General features: G+C 35.0%; 4 protein-coding genes across 4 annotated transcripts; 3 read left to right on the top strand and 1 right to left on the bottom strand.

Annotated features, from left to right (window-relative positions):
- The first annotated feature begins 2060 nt into the window (after positions 1–2060).
- On the top strand, positions 2061–5246 carry LOC107062541 (uncharacterized mitochondrial protein AtMg00810-like). Its single transcript, XM_015313276.1, has 3 exons — positions 2061–2921; positions 2979–3194; positions 5058–5246. The coding sequence occupies exons 1-3, from the start codon at positions 2061–2063 to the stop codon at positions 5244–5246; spliced, it is 1266 nt and encodes a 421-aa protein (XP_015168762.1).
- Positions 5247–6274: 1028 nt separating this feature from the next.
- Positions 6275–9634, top strand: LOC102579788 (hypersensitive-induced response protein 1-like). Its single transcript, XM_006357061.2, has 6 exons — positions 6275–6382; positions 6726–6919; positions 7954–8074; positions 8245–8336; positions 8422–8518; positions 9052–9634. The coding sequence occupies exons 2-6, from the start codon at positions 6731–6733 to the stop codon at positions 9423–9425; spliced, it is 873 nt and encodes a 290-aa protein (XP_006357123.1). The 5' UTR covers positions 6275–6382; positions 6726–6730; the 3' UTR covers positions 9426–9634.
- A 226-nt stretch (positions 9635–9860) lies between these two features.
- LOC102580103 (mitochondrial outer membrane protein porin of 34 kDa-like) lies at positions 9861–12751 on the bottom strand. Its single transcript, NM_001288225.1, is given in 6 exon segments — positions 9861–10493; positions 10613–10821; positions 10924–11010; positions 11508–11618; positions 12374–12441; positions 12656–12751. Coding segments are annotated over 6 exon segments (831 nt in total). The 5' UTR covers positions 12705–12751; the 3' UTR covers positions 9861–10186.
- A 2852-nt stretch (positions 12752–15603) lies between these two features.
- LOC102579461 (probable pectate lyase P59) lies at positions 15604–17416 on the top strand. The gene is made up of 4 exons (XM_006357060.1): positions 15604–15811; positions 15950–16353; positions 16456–16967; positions 17171–17416. The coding sequence occupies exons 1-4, from the start codon at positions 15609–15611 to the stop codon at positions 17396–17398; spliced, it is 1347 nt and encodes a 448-aa protein (XP_006357122.1). The 5' UTR covers positions 15604–15608; the 3' UTR covers positions 17399–17416.
- Positions 17417–18441: the final 1025 nt, after the last annotated feature.

The following is an 18441-nucleotide window of genomic DNA, read 5'->3' as shown; positions in this document are numbered from 1 at the left end:
CATTTCAACTCAAAGGTGTGGTAAGCTTTAACAGTTTTTCTTGTTTACTGCAGGGCCCTTCTCTGAAGAGCCCTCTGGAACTTGGTAGAGCCAAGAATGGCCTCTATTTCCTATGTTCAAAGTGCCACAACTGTTGTTCATCTTCTACTAAGAGCAAAGGACCTCATGTCATTTCCAGTCATTGTACTTTTGTTCCCTCTTTAGTAAAGTGTAATGAGTTTTCAACATCATCTACTGTAAGACATTGTCCTGTTGATAATAAAGATGATTGTCCCAAACCTGGTTCTTCTTCATGTCATCTTACTGATTGTTCTTCTTTTATTGTTAAGTCTGATAACTCTCATACAGATGAACTCATATGGCATGCTAGACTAGGTCATGTACCTTTTGTAAAAATGAAAAGAATTCCAACTATACCTGTTCCTTTCTCTACCAAACAACCTTTCACTTGTGCCATATGCCCCATGGCTAGACAACCTAGAATGCCATTCCCAGACAGCACAACTATCACTAGTAAAGTTTTTGAGTTACTTCACATTGACCTATGGGGACCATACCACATTCCTACTCATGATGGTTATCACTATTTCTTAACCATGGTAGATGATTTCACTAGATCAACTTGGACACAACTGCTGAGGTGCAAAAGTAATGCTCTACAAACAATCAAGGCTTTCATATGTCTTGTGGAAAATCAATTCCAGAACAAATTGAGGACCATCAGGTCTGATAATGGTCTGGAATTCACCTCTACCGAGGCCACTCATTTTTTCCAAGAAAAGGGAATAATACACCAGAAATCTTGTCCATATACACCTCAACAAAATGGCATAGTTAAAAGAAAACACAAATACCTCCTTGAGACAGCAAGAGCCCTCTTATTTTAGTCTAAATTGCCCATAAGACTGGGGGGAGTGTGTATTAACAGCCACATACCTTATTAACAGATTGCCTTCTAAACCTTTACAGAATAAAACTCCCTATGAACTACTGTACCATACACCACCTACGTACTCTCAATCTTAGAAGTTTTGGATGCCTATGTTTTTCCACTACCTTAAAAGCCCACAAGGACAAGTTTGAACCAAGGGCAACACCACATATTTTTTGTTGGTTATCCTTTCAATACAAAAGGTTACAAGGTCTTAGATTTAGCTACCAAAAGAGTCCATGTATCTAGAGATGCTATTTTCCATGAGTCTGTGTTTCCTTTTGTACTTGCTCCTGATGGTTCTAGTTTTCCTTCTGTTTTAAAGTTTTTAATCCATCACTCTAACACTTCTACTTACACTCCACATTCAACAAGCATGCTTTCTAATGATGAATTACTGGACTTTAACACATCACATGAAGTCCCCACTAATCAGGTAATCAATGATACTGCAGAAAACACAACCTCACCTGCAGGACAGATTACCCATTCACCATTAACCACCACACAATCCATGTTTGCACCTGTTCCATCTTATGATGTTATACCTACCCTTAGAAGAACAACTAGACCACTTCATCACCCCACCTATTTGAAAGAATATAATTACACTCTACCTAACCTACATTCCACTACAAGTACCTCCAGCCCACATAAGTCCCTCATTTCTTTTGTGTCCAACCATGATAGTGTTTGTTTCACCTCTTTATGTTCTGATAGTCAGCAGTTGATTGAAAATATATCACAAGACTGTGAACCTTCTTCCTATGAAGAAGCAATCTTGTATCCTGCCTGGCAGAAGGCAATGGCACAAGAATTTGAAGCATTGTATGCAAACAATACTTGGGAACTGGTCCTCCTACCCAAAGGGAAGAATGCTATTGGCTGTAAATGGGTATACAAAATCAAACACAAGGCAGATGGTAGTGTGGAGAGGTTCAAGGCAAGGCTAGTAGTTAAGGGGTATACTCAACAAACTGGTATAGACTATAATGAGACTTTTTCTCCTGTGGTTAAGATGACCACTGTTAGGACCCTTATCACATTGGCTGTCAAGAAGGGATGGAATTTGTATTAATTGGATGTTAACAATGCTTTCCTTCATGGTGACTTGAATGAGGAAGTATATATGACATTGCCACCAAGTCTTGCAGTGGACAGTCCACGTATCGTGTGCAGACTGAAGAAATCATTATATGGTTTGAAACAAGCTAGTAGACAATGGTATGAAAAATTGGTCAGCAGTCTTTGTTCAAAAGGATACATACATTTAGATAGTGACTATTCACTATTTTATAAGAGGAAGGGAGCTTCTTTGGTGTTTGTTGCCATATATGTAGATGATGTGATCTTAACTGGAACTGATTTGGAGGAAATCAATTCTTTGAAATCCTTTTTGCATGATCAGTTCAAAATAAAGGATCTAGGTAGACTACACTACTTTTTGGGGTTAGAAATATTGTACAGGCCTGATGGAGTTCTCATTTCACAAAGGAAGTTCACCACTGACCTCTTGAAGGAATTTGATTCTTTCGACTGTAAAGTTGCAGCCTCACCCCTTGATTGTACTGAAAAGTTGAAGGCCACAGATGGGAAGCTATTGTCTGATCCTACCTATTACAGGAAGTTGATAGGAAAACCTAACTTTCTTACAAATACTAGGATGGATATAGCTTATAGTGTGCAGCATCTCAGCCAATTTATGCAAACACCCAGAGAACCACACTTGAAAGCAGGTTATCATGTTCTTCGATACTTGAGACAAGATCCTACAATAGGAATCTTCATTTCAAACAAACCTGACCTTACTGTTAGTGCCTATTGTGACTCAGACTGGGCTGCTTGTCCTGATTCAAGAAAGTCAGTTAGTGGTTATCTAGTGCTTATGGGTTATAGTCCTATCAGTTGGAAGTCTAAGAAACAAGCCACAGTTTCTTTATCCTCTGCAGCAGTAGAATACAGAGCTGTGAGACTGGTAGTAGGAGAGCTGGTATGGTTTGAAAGGTTACTGAATGAATTGTGTGTGCATTGCTCCTTGCCAATACAGGTTTTCTGTGATAGTCAAGCTGCAGTACACATTGCCAAGAATCTAGTTTTTCATGAAAGGACAAAACATATAGAGATCGATTGCCATTTTGTTAGGGACAAACTTCAACAAGGCCTGATCACACTTCACCATATTTCCACTGATTCACAGTTGGCAGACATTTTTACAAAGGCTTTGACTGGAGTTAAACATACTACACTATTAACCAAGTTGTCTGTAAACTCACTTACCTCCAACTTGCGGGGGGGTGATGAAATATAAGTTAGTTAGTTAAAGTTCACAGAGTTAGTTAGCACTGTTACTGCTTCACAGAGTTAGTTAGTTAGAGTTGGTTACAGAAAGTCAGATTTTGCATAAGTTGGTTAGCTAGTTTACAATTCGTGTATCTATATATACAGAGTCACATGTAACAATCACTACTTAATTTTTCATTCAATGAAACAGTTTCTTTTCCATTTAGCTCTTCCAGAACTTTCTTCTTCCTTTCTCATATGAACTTGATGTTCATCAATGGAGGAATTTAATTGTCTGGCATCACAATGTGTTGATTTTAACACACCCACACTGCAAATTGTTGCAATCTGTAAAGGAATTTGATGTGTTTCTTATATTAATTAATTTCACATAACAATCCCTCTTTCAAACTTCACTTATCTTTCTGTAATACAAATATCAACATCCTGATTCCTTCTGATTCACTTCTGTTTAAGGAAAGTGTTCATGTATAGTAAGTCTTCTCCACTAACTTCCGCATCTTGTTTTGCATGCTCATCAAAATAGTTTCTCTCACTTGTGTCGTGATTAGTGTCCTCTCCCTTTTTATTCATTTGTGATAATAATGCACTTGTCGTTTGATTAATATTGTCATTAAGAATTTACGTGTGTGTCCGTGCGTGAGCGCGTGTATTTTTTAAAGAAATATTATTAATAGTAAAATAATATAAACTCATTGATAATTCACAACATTTGTAAACATTTTTTCCCTCCGCGTCAACAAATTTCTTTAGTAGAACAACAAGTAAAAATACCTTTCTACGATAAAATTTTTTTATGTCCTATGATCTCCTAAGAACCACCACCAATACTCCAACAACAACAACCTCTACCCCCACCACACATGTCCATTAAACAATGGTTGTATCCCTATCCATTCCACCTCCTCAACCCCATCAACAAGAACAATAACAACTACTTACACATGGCTATGGTGGAATGACAACATCCCTAACTCTACCACCACCACAATCTTAAATCCATCAACAGCAAATCAACTAGTATATGTTATCCGCAAAAATAATTTTCCATCAACCCCAACAATAAATGAAGAGAGAACGGCCAAGAAAGTCTTTTGTGGATGGTTTAGGCCGTTCTCCTACTCTATTTTTTTTTTAATCTCCTAGAGATTCTCCTTCTGGAAACCCCTCTAAAAAGTCCCATGGGAGGTCCCATGGTTTAGGAAAGAAAAAATGGCCACAAGCTTTAGATGTGTAAGTTTTTAGTATTGCTTTAATTATGTGTCTAACATTTGATTTAGGAAGGATTTAATTTATTTACACTTCCTCAAATTCCTTAAGTGGTGAATCATGCAGATTCAGGTGTTGATGTTCTTAGTTTTGCTTCTTCAGAAAATCATGGTAAAAAATTTCTTGAGATGTTTTCTAAAGATCAGTGTCTTGAGGGATTTCTTACCACAATTTTCTGGAGAAGCAACACTAGTAACATGAACACTTGAATCTGCATGATTCATCACTTAAAGAATTTGACATAAGTGTATATTAAGTTTAAATCTTTATTAAATCAAAGGCTAGGCACATAACTAACGCAATAGTAAAATTATATATACCTAAAGCTTGTGGCGGCTTATTCTTTTCAGAGGTCTAAAGCCTCCCACTGTACTTCTTAGAGGAACTTTCAGAAGGTCAATCTCAAGGAGAGTCAGAAATTAGAGTAGGGGAACGACACAAACCATTAGCAAAAGACTTCCTCGACCGCCCTCTCTCTTTTATTGTTGGGGTTAATGAAAAATGATTTTTGTGGATAACATATATGAGTTGATTTGCTCTTGTTGGTGGGTTTGAGGTTGTGGTGGTAGTGGTAGTGGGTTTAGGTCTGTTGACATTGCTCCAAGGCCATGTGGAAGTGGTTGTTGTTGGTAATGATGATGGAAATGAAGGTGTTAGGGATGCAACCATTGTTCAATGGACATGTGGGGTGGGGGTTGTTCTTGTTGTTGTTGGAATACTAATAGTGCTTTTTGGAAATCCATAGGACATAAAAGAATTTATTGTAAAAATGTGTTTTCACTTTTTGTTCTATTGAGAAACTTTGTTGACGGAAAGGAAATAATGTTTACAAATGTTAATGATATTATCAATAAGTTTATATTTAAATTAGAGATTGAACATGTATATTAAGAGCATGTTTGACATTGTTGTTGGGAGGTCAAAAGTGTTTCTTTTTTAAAAAGAAAAAAACACTTTGTTTGAAAAATCAAGGGTTTGGCAAACTTTTTTGAAAAATCAAGGGTTTACCAATCTCTTATTAATTAATTAACATATTTATATGATAAACTTTTTGTTTTATTTATGTTTATATATTATTATTTATATTCTATATATTATTTTACGTATTATTGCATGATAAAATTAGGGATGAAATCATTGAAAAAATTTGTGATGTATGAAGAACTTTATTTATTTTTGTGGTAAGTTTTTCGTATGTAGTGATTTTATTTGTGGAATAGTTTTTAAATTTTATTTTGCTTGATATTTTTAATTATATTTAAATCATCATGTTAATATTATATTAATATCTTATTTATTTATTTATCTATGTATAATATTGATTAATAATTTGAGTATGTACATTTTAATTTAATTCAAGTTATGTATTAGATATTTAAAATAGTTTCTATAAAATAATCTTAATATTAAAAGCACATTGATACTTGTCATTTTTCGTAATTTGACTCTCAAAAGCATTTTTTTTAAAAGATAGTCAAACACAAATTGTTTATCAAAAGCACTTTTCAAATGAATTTGCCAAACACAAATTGGTTTTTTTGAAAAGCACTTTTCAAAATAGCTATTTTAGAAAAACACTTTTAAAAAATAAGTAAGCAGTTTTTAGTAGCAATGTCAAGATTTAGAATCTTGCATAATGCAATCCTTGTCATTTTATTTTTTTGTACAAAGTATTAATAATGATTTTTTTTTGCTTCACGTAGCTTTCGGATATAATTTTGTTTATGCTATTATGGTTTGTGTAAATTATTTATATATTTTCACTTTCCTAAGCACATCAACCCATATTTAACCTCGAGGTCTCATTTAACCTCGCACCCCAACCTCCAACACCCCACCTCGTGTCTCTCTCCGCTGATCTCTGCAAAATAACAATCAAAGGTATGTCTCATCCTAATAATCTTGGAAATTCGATCTTCCATTCTTGAAAAAATTACCTTATTCAATAATACCCAATTAAGTTTGGTGCCATATGTTAGCATAACTTTTGTAATTTGTGGGTACCTTAAAAAGTAGAAAGGAAAAACTTGCCCCTTTTGATTCTTGGTTTTTGATTCTTATAATTAGTTCAAGATACTATATGAACCTATACACTGCTGCTTGTATGTGGCATAGGATAATTGGTTATTCTTTTATTGTTAAAAAGGAAATATTACTCTTTTATTTCTTTGTGTTTTAAAATCTTGAATTTTTACCTGTTGTGTTGGAATTGTTGGGGGAACAGAGACAATGGGGAATCTGTTCTGCTGTGTACAAGTTGACCAATCCACAGTAGCTATTAAGGAGAGATTTGGCAAGTTTGATGATGTGCTTGAGCCTGGATGTCATTTCTTGCCATGGTGTATAGGGAGCCAGGTAGCTGGTTACCTAACTTTAAGGCTGCAACAGCTTGATGTACGATGTGAAACCAAGTCAAAGGTGCGTAAATTAATGTGATTTGCTGTAAACACTCGATGTGGATGGAGTTTTATTATCAAAGGTGTTAGCTTGTTTTGACTGCTAGTTGTTTTTTCCAACTAGATCTACGACGTTTCATTAGCTCAGTATCATAAAATGGTGAGGAAGTTCTCCACTCTGCAACCCAGGGGTCGATGCAACTCTTAGTTACTGGGTTCATATGAACCACTAGTTTTAATGTGAAAGTGTAAATTTATGTGAAAAAATTCATCAAAATTGCAACAAATAGTAGATATGAACTCATTACTTGAAAAATATAATGGGTTAGATGTTCAACTCATAATAGCATATGCTTGAATCAACATTTTTCCCGTAATTCTTGTGGATGATTAGTTCATATTACAACATGATGGAAAATACTGTTAAACTGTGTGGTTGAAAGTTCAAGTCACCAAGTGAACAAAGTTGGGAAAGGCCATTGTTGGCTCTTAGGTAGATGATTGTGTGTGTGTGGGAGACTGGGAGGGGGCTGAAATTTACCCTAACAAAACAAAAGGTAACAGATTATTGAAACTATTAGTGCAAAGATGATGTTATGTTATAAATTTGTCTTGTCTTGATTATTTCCTTGTTTCGGCCTTTGAACCCTGCAACCTAGTGGTTGAAGGATGGAGGGTTTTACTACTATAAAAAGCCTTGTGCTTGTCTTGTCATATCTTTCTCCTGCATCATGTTTACTGGCGTTAAGAGGTATTCAAGAGCACAACCAACTAATTCATTTAACTTGGATTTCAGTAGATTATGTCCAGATAATTGATATGGCCACAGAATCGAAAATAGTTCTTGCTAAACTGTACTTGTAGCACACGTTTGTTTGTCCTTGTGAACATCTACGTTCTGATTTTCAATCAAATGAAAGGACATCATGTAAACCACCATAATAAATCATGATATTCTAATAGGGGATATCTCACTGTGCTCAATGACAGTAATCTACAGCACGACCTTTTCCTTTGTCATGATTTAACTGGTAAAACATTTCATTTGTCGTGCAGGATAATGTATTTGTAACTGTTGTTGCTTCTATACAATATCGTGCTCTGGCTGATAAAGCTACTGATGCTTTTTACAAGCTTAGTAATACTCGATCCCAGATCCAAGCCTATGTGTTTGATGGTATGAATATACAAATCTCTTAGATTCTTTTTTTCTCATGACGCAACATAAAAAATGGTTGTATCTAAAGTTTCTGCATACTGCAATTGCATGAGCACAATGTTTGACGTTCTTTTTTTGAACTTATTATTTCCTCCCAAATAATGATGGCCTCTCTCATGACTGTACAGTAATCAGGGCGAGTGTTCCAAAGCTAAATCTGGATGATGTCTTTGAGCAGAAGAATCAAATTGCAAAAGCAGTGGAGGATGAACTTGAAAAGGTAATTCATTCCCATCATTTACGGTGCTATACAAGTGACAAGCAATGATGATTATTGTACTCATCTTCCTTTGTATGATATGTAGGCAATGTCTGCTTACGGGTATGAGATTGTTCAGACACTCATAGTTGATATAGAGCCAGATGAACACGTTAAGCGAGCTATGAATGAAATCAATGCAGGTATCATGTATAACCTCTCTTTAGCTAGTCCAATGCAGGCAATACCTCATTTCCCTCTATCTAATAGTAGTAATTCATCACATGGGAAAGTTCTCTGGTGATTTATAAATGACTTACTGATAAAATTAGGTGTGATCAGGTCTGTGAACCTACAAAGATAGCTGATAAACCATGGCTGTCTTTTTCCTTTGGGAGAATCAAATACTTAGCTTATGTATATCTCAAGTTTGCTCATATTCTCATGTGAAACATGAGAGCATGAGCAAGCTTAGTCTTTCGTTATTCGTATGACCCCACCTCATAGGTTTCAGTAGCCCCTAAAGAGCATCATGATTCTATTTTCAAAAAAGGCCTTCTCTTGTGGTTCTCAAGAAAAGATTTCCTTGTTAGGAGACTAAATTCCATTATAGCTAGATTCTGTTGCTACATTGGACTCTGTCCAGCAAGTCGTTTCAATTTATCCAGACTCTAGCTGGTCACAAGTAATTCTTAAAGCTTTAACCTAACTGTTGGTTTACATCCAACTCTGTCAGCTGCAAGGTTGAGAGTAGCCGCCAATGAGAAAGCAGAAGCTGAAAAAATTGTCCAGATTAAACGAGCTGAAGGTGATGCTGAAGCTAAGTACCTGGCAGGACTAGGGATTGCTAGACAACGCCAGGCCATTGTTGATGGTTTAAGGGACAGTGTTCTTGGATTTTCAGTTAATGTACCTGGAACTACTGCCAAGGACGTCTTGGACATGGTCCTCATAACTCAGTATTTTGACACCATGAAGGAAATTGGTGCCAGCTCCAAATCCTCAGCAGTCTTTATCCCACATGGACCTGGTGCTGTGAGTGACATTGCAGGGCAGATTCGACAAGGATTACTCCAGGGTTCAGCTGTGGAGCAACAAAATCTTTTATAAATGTGTTTCACAGTGTCTCGTGTGGTTCTGTTTTGTAAGTAATATTTCTTGATTCGATTATGATGGTCATTATTGTTCTCTACATACATGTGTGTTGCTAATGTAATTACATGCAACTATTTAAGTCGAATGTTTGTTGTCTTATAGTCGGTTCAATGTATTGTTTCATTGACATATTACCACATGCCAGAAAAGTTTTTTTTCACTTTTGTGAGAATCTTGTGTAAGCTACAAACTTGCACCTCTTTGGCTATAATATACATGCAAGCTCCTAATGCCATTCAGTTTTCACTATACACGAATGACACAATGAAACAAAACTGCAACGCCTAGAAAGGCACCCAGAGAAAACAATAGAACACATTTTTTGCTGAGGTATTGCCTCATCTTCTTGTGAATTGTAAACATCAATTGCTCAGCAGAATCCAGAACAGCATAGCATTGTATGAGATTTATCTGACTGACCAGGCCATTATATGAAAGAGTCTCAACAGTTTCTGAGCTGTAAACATGGACCAAAGTACTCAAAAATTGGCTGTTGATTATGACAAAATCTCAAGCTTGACCTCTCAAGGTCATAGAATCAATATAGGGCACCACCCATCATTTTCAAAAAGGGCGAATAAGAATGTACGAACTTAGAACAAGGATGCATAGGTTCAAGCAACCACCTAAATTTATTTTTACAGTGCAAAAAACACTACAGAACAAGTCTTCAAATTGCAGTAATGCCTCATGTCTATGGATTAAAGATGAAAAACCTATGGCTTGAGAGCCAAAGCAAGTCCAAACTTGGCACCCTTGTCAACAGATTTAGTGTCCACTTCTCCTGAAACTGTGAAAAGGGACTTTGGACGCCACTCATGTTGAAGCAGAGCACTGGCCTTGCCAAAGTTGTTAATCCTTGCCTTCACACTGGTCAAAGGATCCAATCGGTGCTGAGTACCCACGGTAATGATGTTCTCATTGGTGGAGAAGCTGTGATTCACCTCAGCCCCAACAGCGGTACTTGTAAGAGGGCTCACTGTGTGGTAGTATGATGCAGTCAGATTGTCTCCCTTGTTATTCCTGAGTTGTCATAGAGCATGCACATCAAAAAACTAACATACAACTTGAATGCCTAACTTGATATATAAAACATGTTGAATTTCAAGTGAACACATGCTAAAGTAAGGTACACCACTCACAGATTCAAAGAAGCAACAAGGTCGGCATTTGTGAAGCTCAAACCAGCATTGCATTTGGTGAAATCTCCAGTCTTGGTGTCAAAGGATACATCAGTTCCAAGAGCAATAATGTTGGTACCCACTACACCAGAAAAGTTAACAATAGGGTTTGCTGTCAACCCTACGCTAGTGCATATCCCAGCATAGTCATGTAGATATTGAACTTCCAACTGTCAAGACCAATACAAAATTAGAACAAGCACAAGTAGTACACAATTTGACATTTTCTTCTTCTAATAGACACATTTGATGCCATAGATATTGCTATTTACCTTTCCAGACCTTTGGTCAGGAACTCTGAAGCTTAAAATTGTCTTCAACCCAGGAGCAGCTTCATCAACGGTAATGGTGGTGAAAAGCTAGCATAAATACACCATTGAGTCAGATTAACTACTTTGTTATAATGCATATCGCAAGAAGAAAAATACAAATATATTATGCTTAAATAATACATCTAACCAGTGAAGAATGAAGAATGAAACAGTATATGAAAGCTAATATACAATTTATCAAATACTGTTCTGCATATACTCTGGTCAGTGAACCTAACGTCCAAACTGCTAGAGCCCAATTTTTTGGTTACCAATACCAAGGTTGAATGAATCATTCCACCTCTGGCAACAGCAGAAGTGGAGTTTGGCACAGTTGAAGGCAAGAAGGAATTCCACTTTGGAAAGGAAAAGGGCAATTCAAAACAAAGGACCCAGTCTCAAGGGGCAAGCTTCCCAGTGTCCAAGAAGTTGACAAACAAAATAAAGGCAAAATTTAAAATGCAAAGAAGAAAAACTAGGAGAATATCGTATGCATAAGTGGGTGAAATTACAAAAATGATAAAAGAGCATATTGCAGTACTCACATTGGAGTTTGTGTCTACTTTAATGTCTGTTGTAACATTCTTGTTCTTCAGCTGAGTGTTAACATCAGCCAAAAACAGATCACCTTTCTTCGATCCTGATGAAGTAATAACCTGCAGAAGGACATGGAAGATTATCTTACAAAACAATTCTAACAGCCAGTCAATAAGAAACACTGCAGCAGAAATTTATATAAGTAATTACAGGGCAGTACACTAAGAAATCAAAAAGACTTGTGCTATTACAAAAATAGTAAAGATAGCAATCAGCCTGAAGCAAATAATTGTCATTATTAACTTTCTGTCAATCCATAAAAATTAGGTTAAATCCCCAATCTTTTTTTTTTTGATAACCGAGAAATCCGTCTGTGACCCGCCCTTTGGACCAATCACAACCTTCTAAACTCGGTGGATAATGGACCCGCCCCTCTACCCTTCTCCACTTAAATCCCCAATCTAAAAGCTGCACAAGCATATAAAACAGGTAAATGCATCATAAGTTGTGTTCCTAACAACTATACCAATGGAACCAACTGTGACGACTTCTATATGCATTAAACCATCCACAAATCTAATGTCCAAGTGTAGATACAACATACTAGTAGTACCACCTTCGTCCCAGGCCAAACACGAGATGTTAATGACTTACGAGTCAAATTTTCAAATTTATGTTTATGAAGTTGAAATGGAATAATTAAATGAAGTTAATTATTAAAGGTATGAGATTACTATTCGTGCAATAGTTACAAATGAACGGCCACATTCGATGAATTACAGAATACACAAACATGTATAAATAACAGTATAAATCAAAGGAGTTAAATCAGCAAAAATAAACAGATCGGCATGAAATTAGAGGAGAAACTCACAACTCCGGTGGGAGAGTAGGTGGTGATAGAGAACTTGTGATCACTCTGGTAGTCCTTGTACAACAGATCTGATTATTGAATTAAACACAAAAAATTAACAACGGAAACAGTCAAAAACACAAAAACCAAATCAACACTGCATTTTATCTCATAAACAAAAAAACTCTAAATTAATAACACAAAACACAATCATTTGCACATTTACATTATCATAAAATACACACATGTAGCTGTTTAATCGTGAGAAATCAACAGAAAATACAAAGAGAGAGAGAGCAGTACCTCTAGCCTTCTTTCCGATTTCAGTGTAAAGTCCAGGACCCTTCCCCATGGTTGAAGCTCAAATTCGGAGTAAGAAGAAGAAGAAGAGAATGAAAGGAAGCTCTAGTAGTTGTAGAGCAGCAGTGTTTTTTTTTGTGTATATAAATGCTGCAATGCCCTAATTTTTTGGTCTCTTTTTGAACGGTGTGCTATTACGAAGGGTGATCTTGACCGTAGATTTGTGGCTTGCAAAGGGATGTACCACGCTTAGGACCGTCGATTTTCTACATCGAGATGCCAACTCAGAACGTATGAGGACGGTTTTTTTGATGAAATATCAACAATTTAATTTTTCCATATAATGTCTGCTGCAATTAAAATTCATTAAATTTGAAGTTTGCTTTAGATCTTTTTAATTATAACTTCTACTTTTTTAATTATAAATCTTGTTCGACATTTTATAGTGTTTTATAAAGGTACGAATGTAGTTAACAAGTTAGATGAAATGTAGCAAATTTTGATCTTATAAAATCTCTAATTTTATAGTAAATAATATGTGATGGAATATTTTAATAGATTACTCTATTTATTTTAATTTGTATGGCATACTTTTTTTTAGTATGTTTCAACACGAATATTTCTTTATCTTTTTAATTTCAAATTTTCACGTTATATATTTAAGATCACAAGATTAAAATGCATTTGGATACATTTGGCATACTTTAAATTTAAGATCACAAGATTTTTTCTTAAAATACTTTTTAAATTTGTATCAAATCAAAATAGATCAAACAAATTAAAACGGAGAATAAATAATAAGCAAGACAAGAATATGATATATATGCAAAATAATCCTAAGATTTCCATACACTCGATTGGGTGGTGGGTACTTTTTTTCCAATTTTTTTGTTATTTTTAAATTTATTTCATCTAGTATCGAATAAGTTAATAAAGATACGAAAAGCTGGATTGTCCACCGAGAAAGTGTTTTTTAAAAAATACACCGAGAAAGTGTTTTTTAAAAAATACAGCATAAAGGAGAGAATAAAGTCTATTTTTGTTATTAGTCTAGACCAAGCAAATAATTTTGACCAAAATTATGTACTACTACTTGATATTGTCTACTGCAGTCTGTTTGTGCTTAATTTATGCATTAAATTTTAGCAAATCAAATTGATCAACATCTGAGAGTAGCTAAGTTACAAAAATCCTTCCATTAGTATATTGACTAATACTTTTTGGAATTAAAATTCTCAGTTAAAATTCTGAAAATTCCTTACCTTATTTACTGAATTATTGTTGGCGTCTAAAATGGCATAATACATTAATAATACATAAATATGCCCTTTAACTTTGCTTCATTTTATATTTATGTCCTCCAACTTTGAGTGTGCACAAGTAGACACTTAAACTTGTATAAAATTGAACAAATAAACATACACATCCTATGTGGCATCCTACATGGGAATTTGCGTCCTACGTGATGTCCTATGTGTATTATGCCACATAGGACTCATGTGTCTACTTGTTCAACTTTATACAAGTTTAAGTGTCTATTTGTGCACACCCAAAGTTGGAGGGTATGAATGTGAAATAAGACCAAGTTACAGGGCATATTTATATATTATGCTTACATTAAACATGACCATTAACTTGGCTTCAATTGGCAATTATGACCTTTAACTTTGGTATGCATAAGTAGACACTTACATTTGTATAAAATTGAGTAAATAGACACATTCGTCCTACATGACACCCACATGACAATTTTGTGTCCTACATGACGTCCTACGTGTATTATGTCATGTAGGACACGTGTGTCTACTTGTTCAATTTTATACAAGTTTAAGTGTCTATTGTGCACACTCAAAATTGGAGGACAGAGTTGTTCGTTGAAACCAAATTAAAGGTCATGTTTATGTATTATGTTTAAAATTATAATGACTTTTTTTTTGTCACAACTCACATCACATGGATGCCTCAGTGGAGGACTACTATGATAAAGGAAAAATATGTGAAGAAAATGGTCACTTTTCCATTGTTTTGGAACAATATTTCGCAGAGAGAGTGTTTATGAACTTAGGCCAAACATCTATTATACAATAAATTAACTTTGGCCAACCTTCAACATATTGTACACCCTTCCTTCAATGTATCATTTATGAACTGTTGCACTTGTTATGCCAAAACATCTATTATAAAATAAGATATTAGTCGATTATTGAAGTAGAAAATTACAATTAAAAAGTATAAATAAAAACATCGGAAGTGTTTCATCAAAGAGCATAAGTAATTTAGTGGTAAATTGTTCAATGTCATGGTAAAAATACATTGGATTGATTCCAAGTTGCTACATTTCTTTAATATATATTTTCTAAAAAAAAACAGAGAGTCCCTATGATTTTTTTATATTTTTATACCAATTTTTCAATTGATATTTATAAATTCAAGATAATCGACCCATATCCTTAGTTTTTTATTTCCTTAAACCAGCCAATCATTTTCTGACATAGTCTATAGTTAAAAATATCTAAGTCATTCGTTAGTTTTGACCTTCAATTTTCGACCCATTTTTAGTAGTCACACATGAAAAGAAAAATAAAGATTCAATCACACCCCTTAGTAATACATTAATTAGTAAAAAATTAATTCAAATTTCCAAGTATTTGGTCAACATCATTGTGTTATAACATCTTTGGACCAGAGTTAAGTAAGGAAACTATTGTTAATGGTTCACTTCACTAAATAATGGTTATGCGCATCTTGCGATAATTCTACGTCAAACATTAAGACAAATACTACTATATAAGCCACATTTTAGCAGCATCCAAAGATAAACTTTAATCTTTTCTCTGTTAAGACAGAGTCTTCACTAAAATTTTAAAAAAATAAAATTGTGGTTGGAGGGTCCAGACCTTAATGAGCCAGTAGTTCGACCCTGCCCAAACCACCAATAAACAAAAAATTAAAAATAATGAACAATCAACCTAAAATGACGCATTCCCTCTTTGTTCTATTTTTTGTATTTGGTGCAATAATTCCTGCCTTCAATGCTCATATTGGAGATTTTGATGAAGTGTGGAGGAGGAGAGCCGAGGAAGCCATGAAGTTCACTATCCAAACGTATGAGAGCGAACCTGCCAATATCACATTAGCATTTAACCAGAAAACTCGCGAGTATGTCAATTTAATTCCCTCTCTCTCTTGCTTGTGCTTTTTCTAACATTTTGTTAGTTTTTATGGTTGAGTTAGCCCCAAGGTCCATTTTCTTATCGTTAATTCGTTATGTTGCTATGATTTGTTCTGTTTATGCAGTTCTGTGAAGGAATTAAGTGCAGTTGTATCCAAGAATGAAACAAGAAGGGAGCTAGGAACCAAAAAATACGAAGGGCCTTGCACGGTCACAAATCCAATTGATAAGTGCTGGAGATGTGACCCAAATTGGGCTGACAACAGGAAGAAGCTAGTAGAATGTTCTATGGGCTTTGGGTACAAGACCACAGGCGGGAGGGACGGCAAATATTACGTCGTCTCAGACTCATCAGATGATTATACCACTCCAAAACCCGGAACCCTCCGTCATGCTGTTATCCAAAAGGAGCCATTGTGGATCATTTTTGACAGAAACATGAAGATCAAGCTTCACCAGGAACTTATCATGCAGGGTGACAAAACTATCGATGGTCGTGGTGCTACTGTTCACATTACTGGTGGTGCTAGTACGTACTTGTTGACTTGTCTGACCATCTCATTTAAAAACACAACTAATAAAGATCAATCACATTTTTTTCCCACTTATTTATATTTATATGTCTGTACAGGTATTATGATTCAGTACACGAAAAACGTGATCATCCATGGATTACACATTCACGATATAGTTGAAGGGAATGGTGGCATGGTTAGAGATGCAGTGGACCACATTGGTTTCCGAACAAAGAGTGACGGAGATGGTATTTCAATATTTGGTTCGTCTAATATTTGGATCGATCATATGTCGATGGAGAATTGTTACGATGGGATCATTGATGCTGTGGAGGGATCCACTGGTATCACCATTTCTAATGGCCATTACACTGATCATAATGAAGTTATGTTGTTTGGTGCAAGTGATAGTTCTTCAATTGATCAAAAAATGCAAATTACACTAGCATTCAATCATTTTGGAAAGAGATTGGTACAGAGGATGCCTAGGTGCAGATGGGGATACATTCATGTTGTCAATAATGATTATACTCATTGGAATATGTATGCTATTGGTGGTAGTAAAAATCCCACCATCATTAGCCAGGGTAATCGTTTCATCGCTCCTCCTGATATCTTCAAGAAGCAGGTACACTTTCCCCCTTTCTTTTGCTTGTTCATTTTCAAACTTTTGGTCCATACCACTAATAAGTCGGTGTGAAATGATCCTACATTTATAAATCAAAAGATTTCAATCAGGTCTAGGAATAGAGAATCTCTTGGTAGCCATTTGAACTAACACCATATATAATCGAAACACCTAGTAATTTTTGTTGAATGTACATAAACCAGATTACAAAGAGGGAGTACTCCCCAGAATCAGTATGGATGCAGTGGACATGGAGATCAGAGGGAGATTTATACATGAATGGAGCATACTTTGTTCAAGCTGGTGATCCTGATTGGTCAAAGAAACATCAAAATCTTTACGATGGCATTGCAGCTGCACCAGCAGATCAAGTCACATGGATGACAAGGTTTGCAGGGGCACTTAATTGCAAGGTGGGAAAGGCTTGTTAGAAAACATTATACAAAAAATAAATTTCTTACACTCAACCCCATGGGATCATATATAATCTTCTTGTTGTTCTAATTATTTTTTTATATTTTTGTACTTGTACATAATCGAGACCCTCACAATTTTGAGTTTTATTAGTTTTGTATACAATGTTTCGATTATGGAAAAGAAATCCTTTTTTTCAATTTAATCTACCAGTTTGTTCTATACTCAGTAGCTTTGCTTGTGACATTGTGCGTGCCTTCAATTTTTACATATTAATAATGTTAAAATTTTTTATTAGCTCTATAAATGATAAAATCCAAGTATTAAAAACGGAATTATTATAAATTCTATTGAGCTTTCACATATCATGAATGAATTGATTTGTCGAGTATATAGTGAATAAATTGGATCAGGTATACATATTTTTAAATTTGTGGACCGCCAAACCTAACTTTGGGTTTAAATAATCAAAAGGTTTGGACTGCATCAATATGACAATTTCATATATACATGGTTGAAGTTGGACGTTGACAAGCCCAACTTCAAATCCATATACCTGAAATTATTAAAACTTTAGACACACGAATCTAAAGTTTTTTTTTTTTTTGCTGAACACACCAATCCAAAGTTAAAGTTGAAGCGCTTAATTTTTAATTTGTTTTTCTATTAACATGAGTACTCTTCGAACCTAATGGTCCTGTCAAATAATCCTCGTAAAAATTTGAATAAAGAAAAGACTGAATGATTAAACAAATGAAAGAGACAAGAGATTGGGAAAATTTTCTGATGACTCTTTATTCCTGCAGTGTGCAGCTATTTATACAAGTACATTGAAAATATGCCTAAAACTACAACAAATTAACCATTTTCAGTGGTCACTTTTATCACTATCCCATTTTCCATTCCGAACTATTATTTGGAGTCCAGAGCTAAAAGGGCACATCAATTTTTTTTTAAATCAAAAGGGAAAAATCGTTCTTGACGAAGCGATTTTCCTCTGACACAATAATGAAAAATGGCTGCGATTTTGTAAAAATAAATAAATATATATATATATATA

Source organism: Solanum tuberosum, unplaced genomic scaffold, assembly GCF_000226075.1.
Source record: "Solanum tuberosum cultivar DM 1-3 516 R44 unplaced genomic scaffold, SolTub_3.0 scf00241, whole genome shotgun sequence".
In the NCBI taxonomy this organism is placed as follows: domain Eukaryota; kingdom Viridiplantae; phylum Streptophyta; class Magnoliopsida; order Solanales; family Solanaceae; genus Solanum; species Solanum tuberosum.
The sequence above is the reverse complement of the archived record's forward strand: the minus strand, read 5'-3'. Positions and strand labels throughout refer to the sequence as shown.

What these genes read in the sequence shown, in the direction of transcription:
- LOC102579461 (XM_006357060.1), top strand. Translation starts at nt 15,609, where the DNA reads ATGAACAATCAACCTAAAATGACGCATTCCCTCTTTGTTCTATTTTTT. An exon ending in TCACATTACTGGTGGTGCTA is followed by an intron (nt 16,354 to 16,455) that starts GTACGTACTTGT and finishes ATGTCTGTACAG; the next exon opens with GTATTATGATTCAGTACACG. An exon ending in CTGATATCTTCAAGAAGCAG is followed by an intron (nt 16,968 to 17,170) that starts GTACACTTTCCC and finishes TACATAAACCAG; the next exon opens with ATTACAAAGAGGGAGTACTC.
- LOC102579788 (XM_006357061.2), top strand. Translation starts at nt 6,731, where the DNA reads ATGGGGAATCTGTTCTGCTGTGTACAAGTTGACCAATCCACAGTAGCT. An exon ending in GATGTGAAACCAAGTCAAAG is followed by an intron (nt 6,920 to 7,953) that starts GTGCGTAAATTA and finishes TTTGTCGTGCAG; the next exon opens with GATAATGTATTTGTAACTGT. An exon ending in TGGAGGATGAACTTGAAAAG is followed by an intron (nt 8,337 to 8,421) that starts GTAATTCATTCC and finishes TATGATATGTAG; the next exon opens with GCAATGTCTGCTTACGGGTA.
- LOC107062541 (XM_015313276.1), top strand. Translation starts at nt 2,061, where the DNA reads ATGACATTGCCACCAAGTCTTGCAGTGGACAGTCCACGTATCGTGTGC. An exon ending in GACTGGTAGTAGGAGAGCTG is followed by an intron (nt 2,922 to 2,978) that starts GTATGGTTTGAA and finishes TTGCCAATACAG; the next exon opens with GTTTTCTGTGATAGTCAAGC. An exon ending in CACTATTAACCAAGTTGTCT is followed by an intron (nt 3,195 to 5,057) that starts GTAAACTCACTT and finishes GGTGGGTTTGAG; the next exon opens with GTTGTGGTGGTAGTGGTAGT.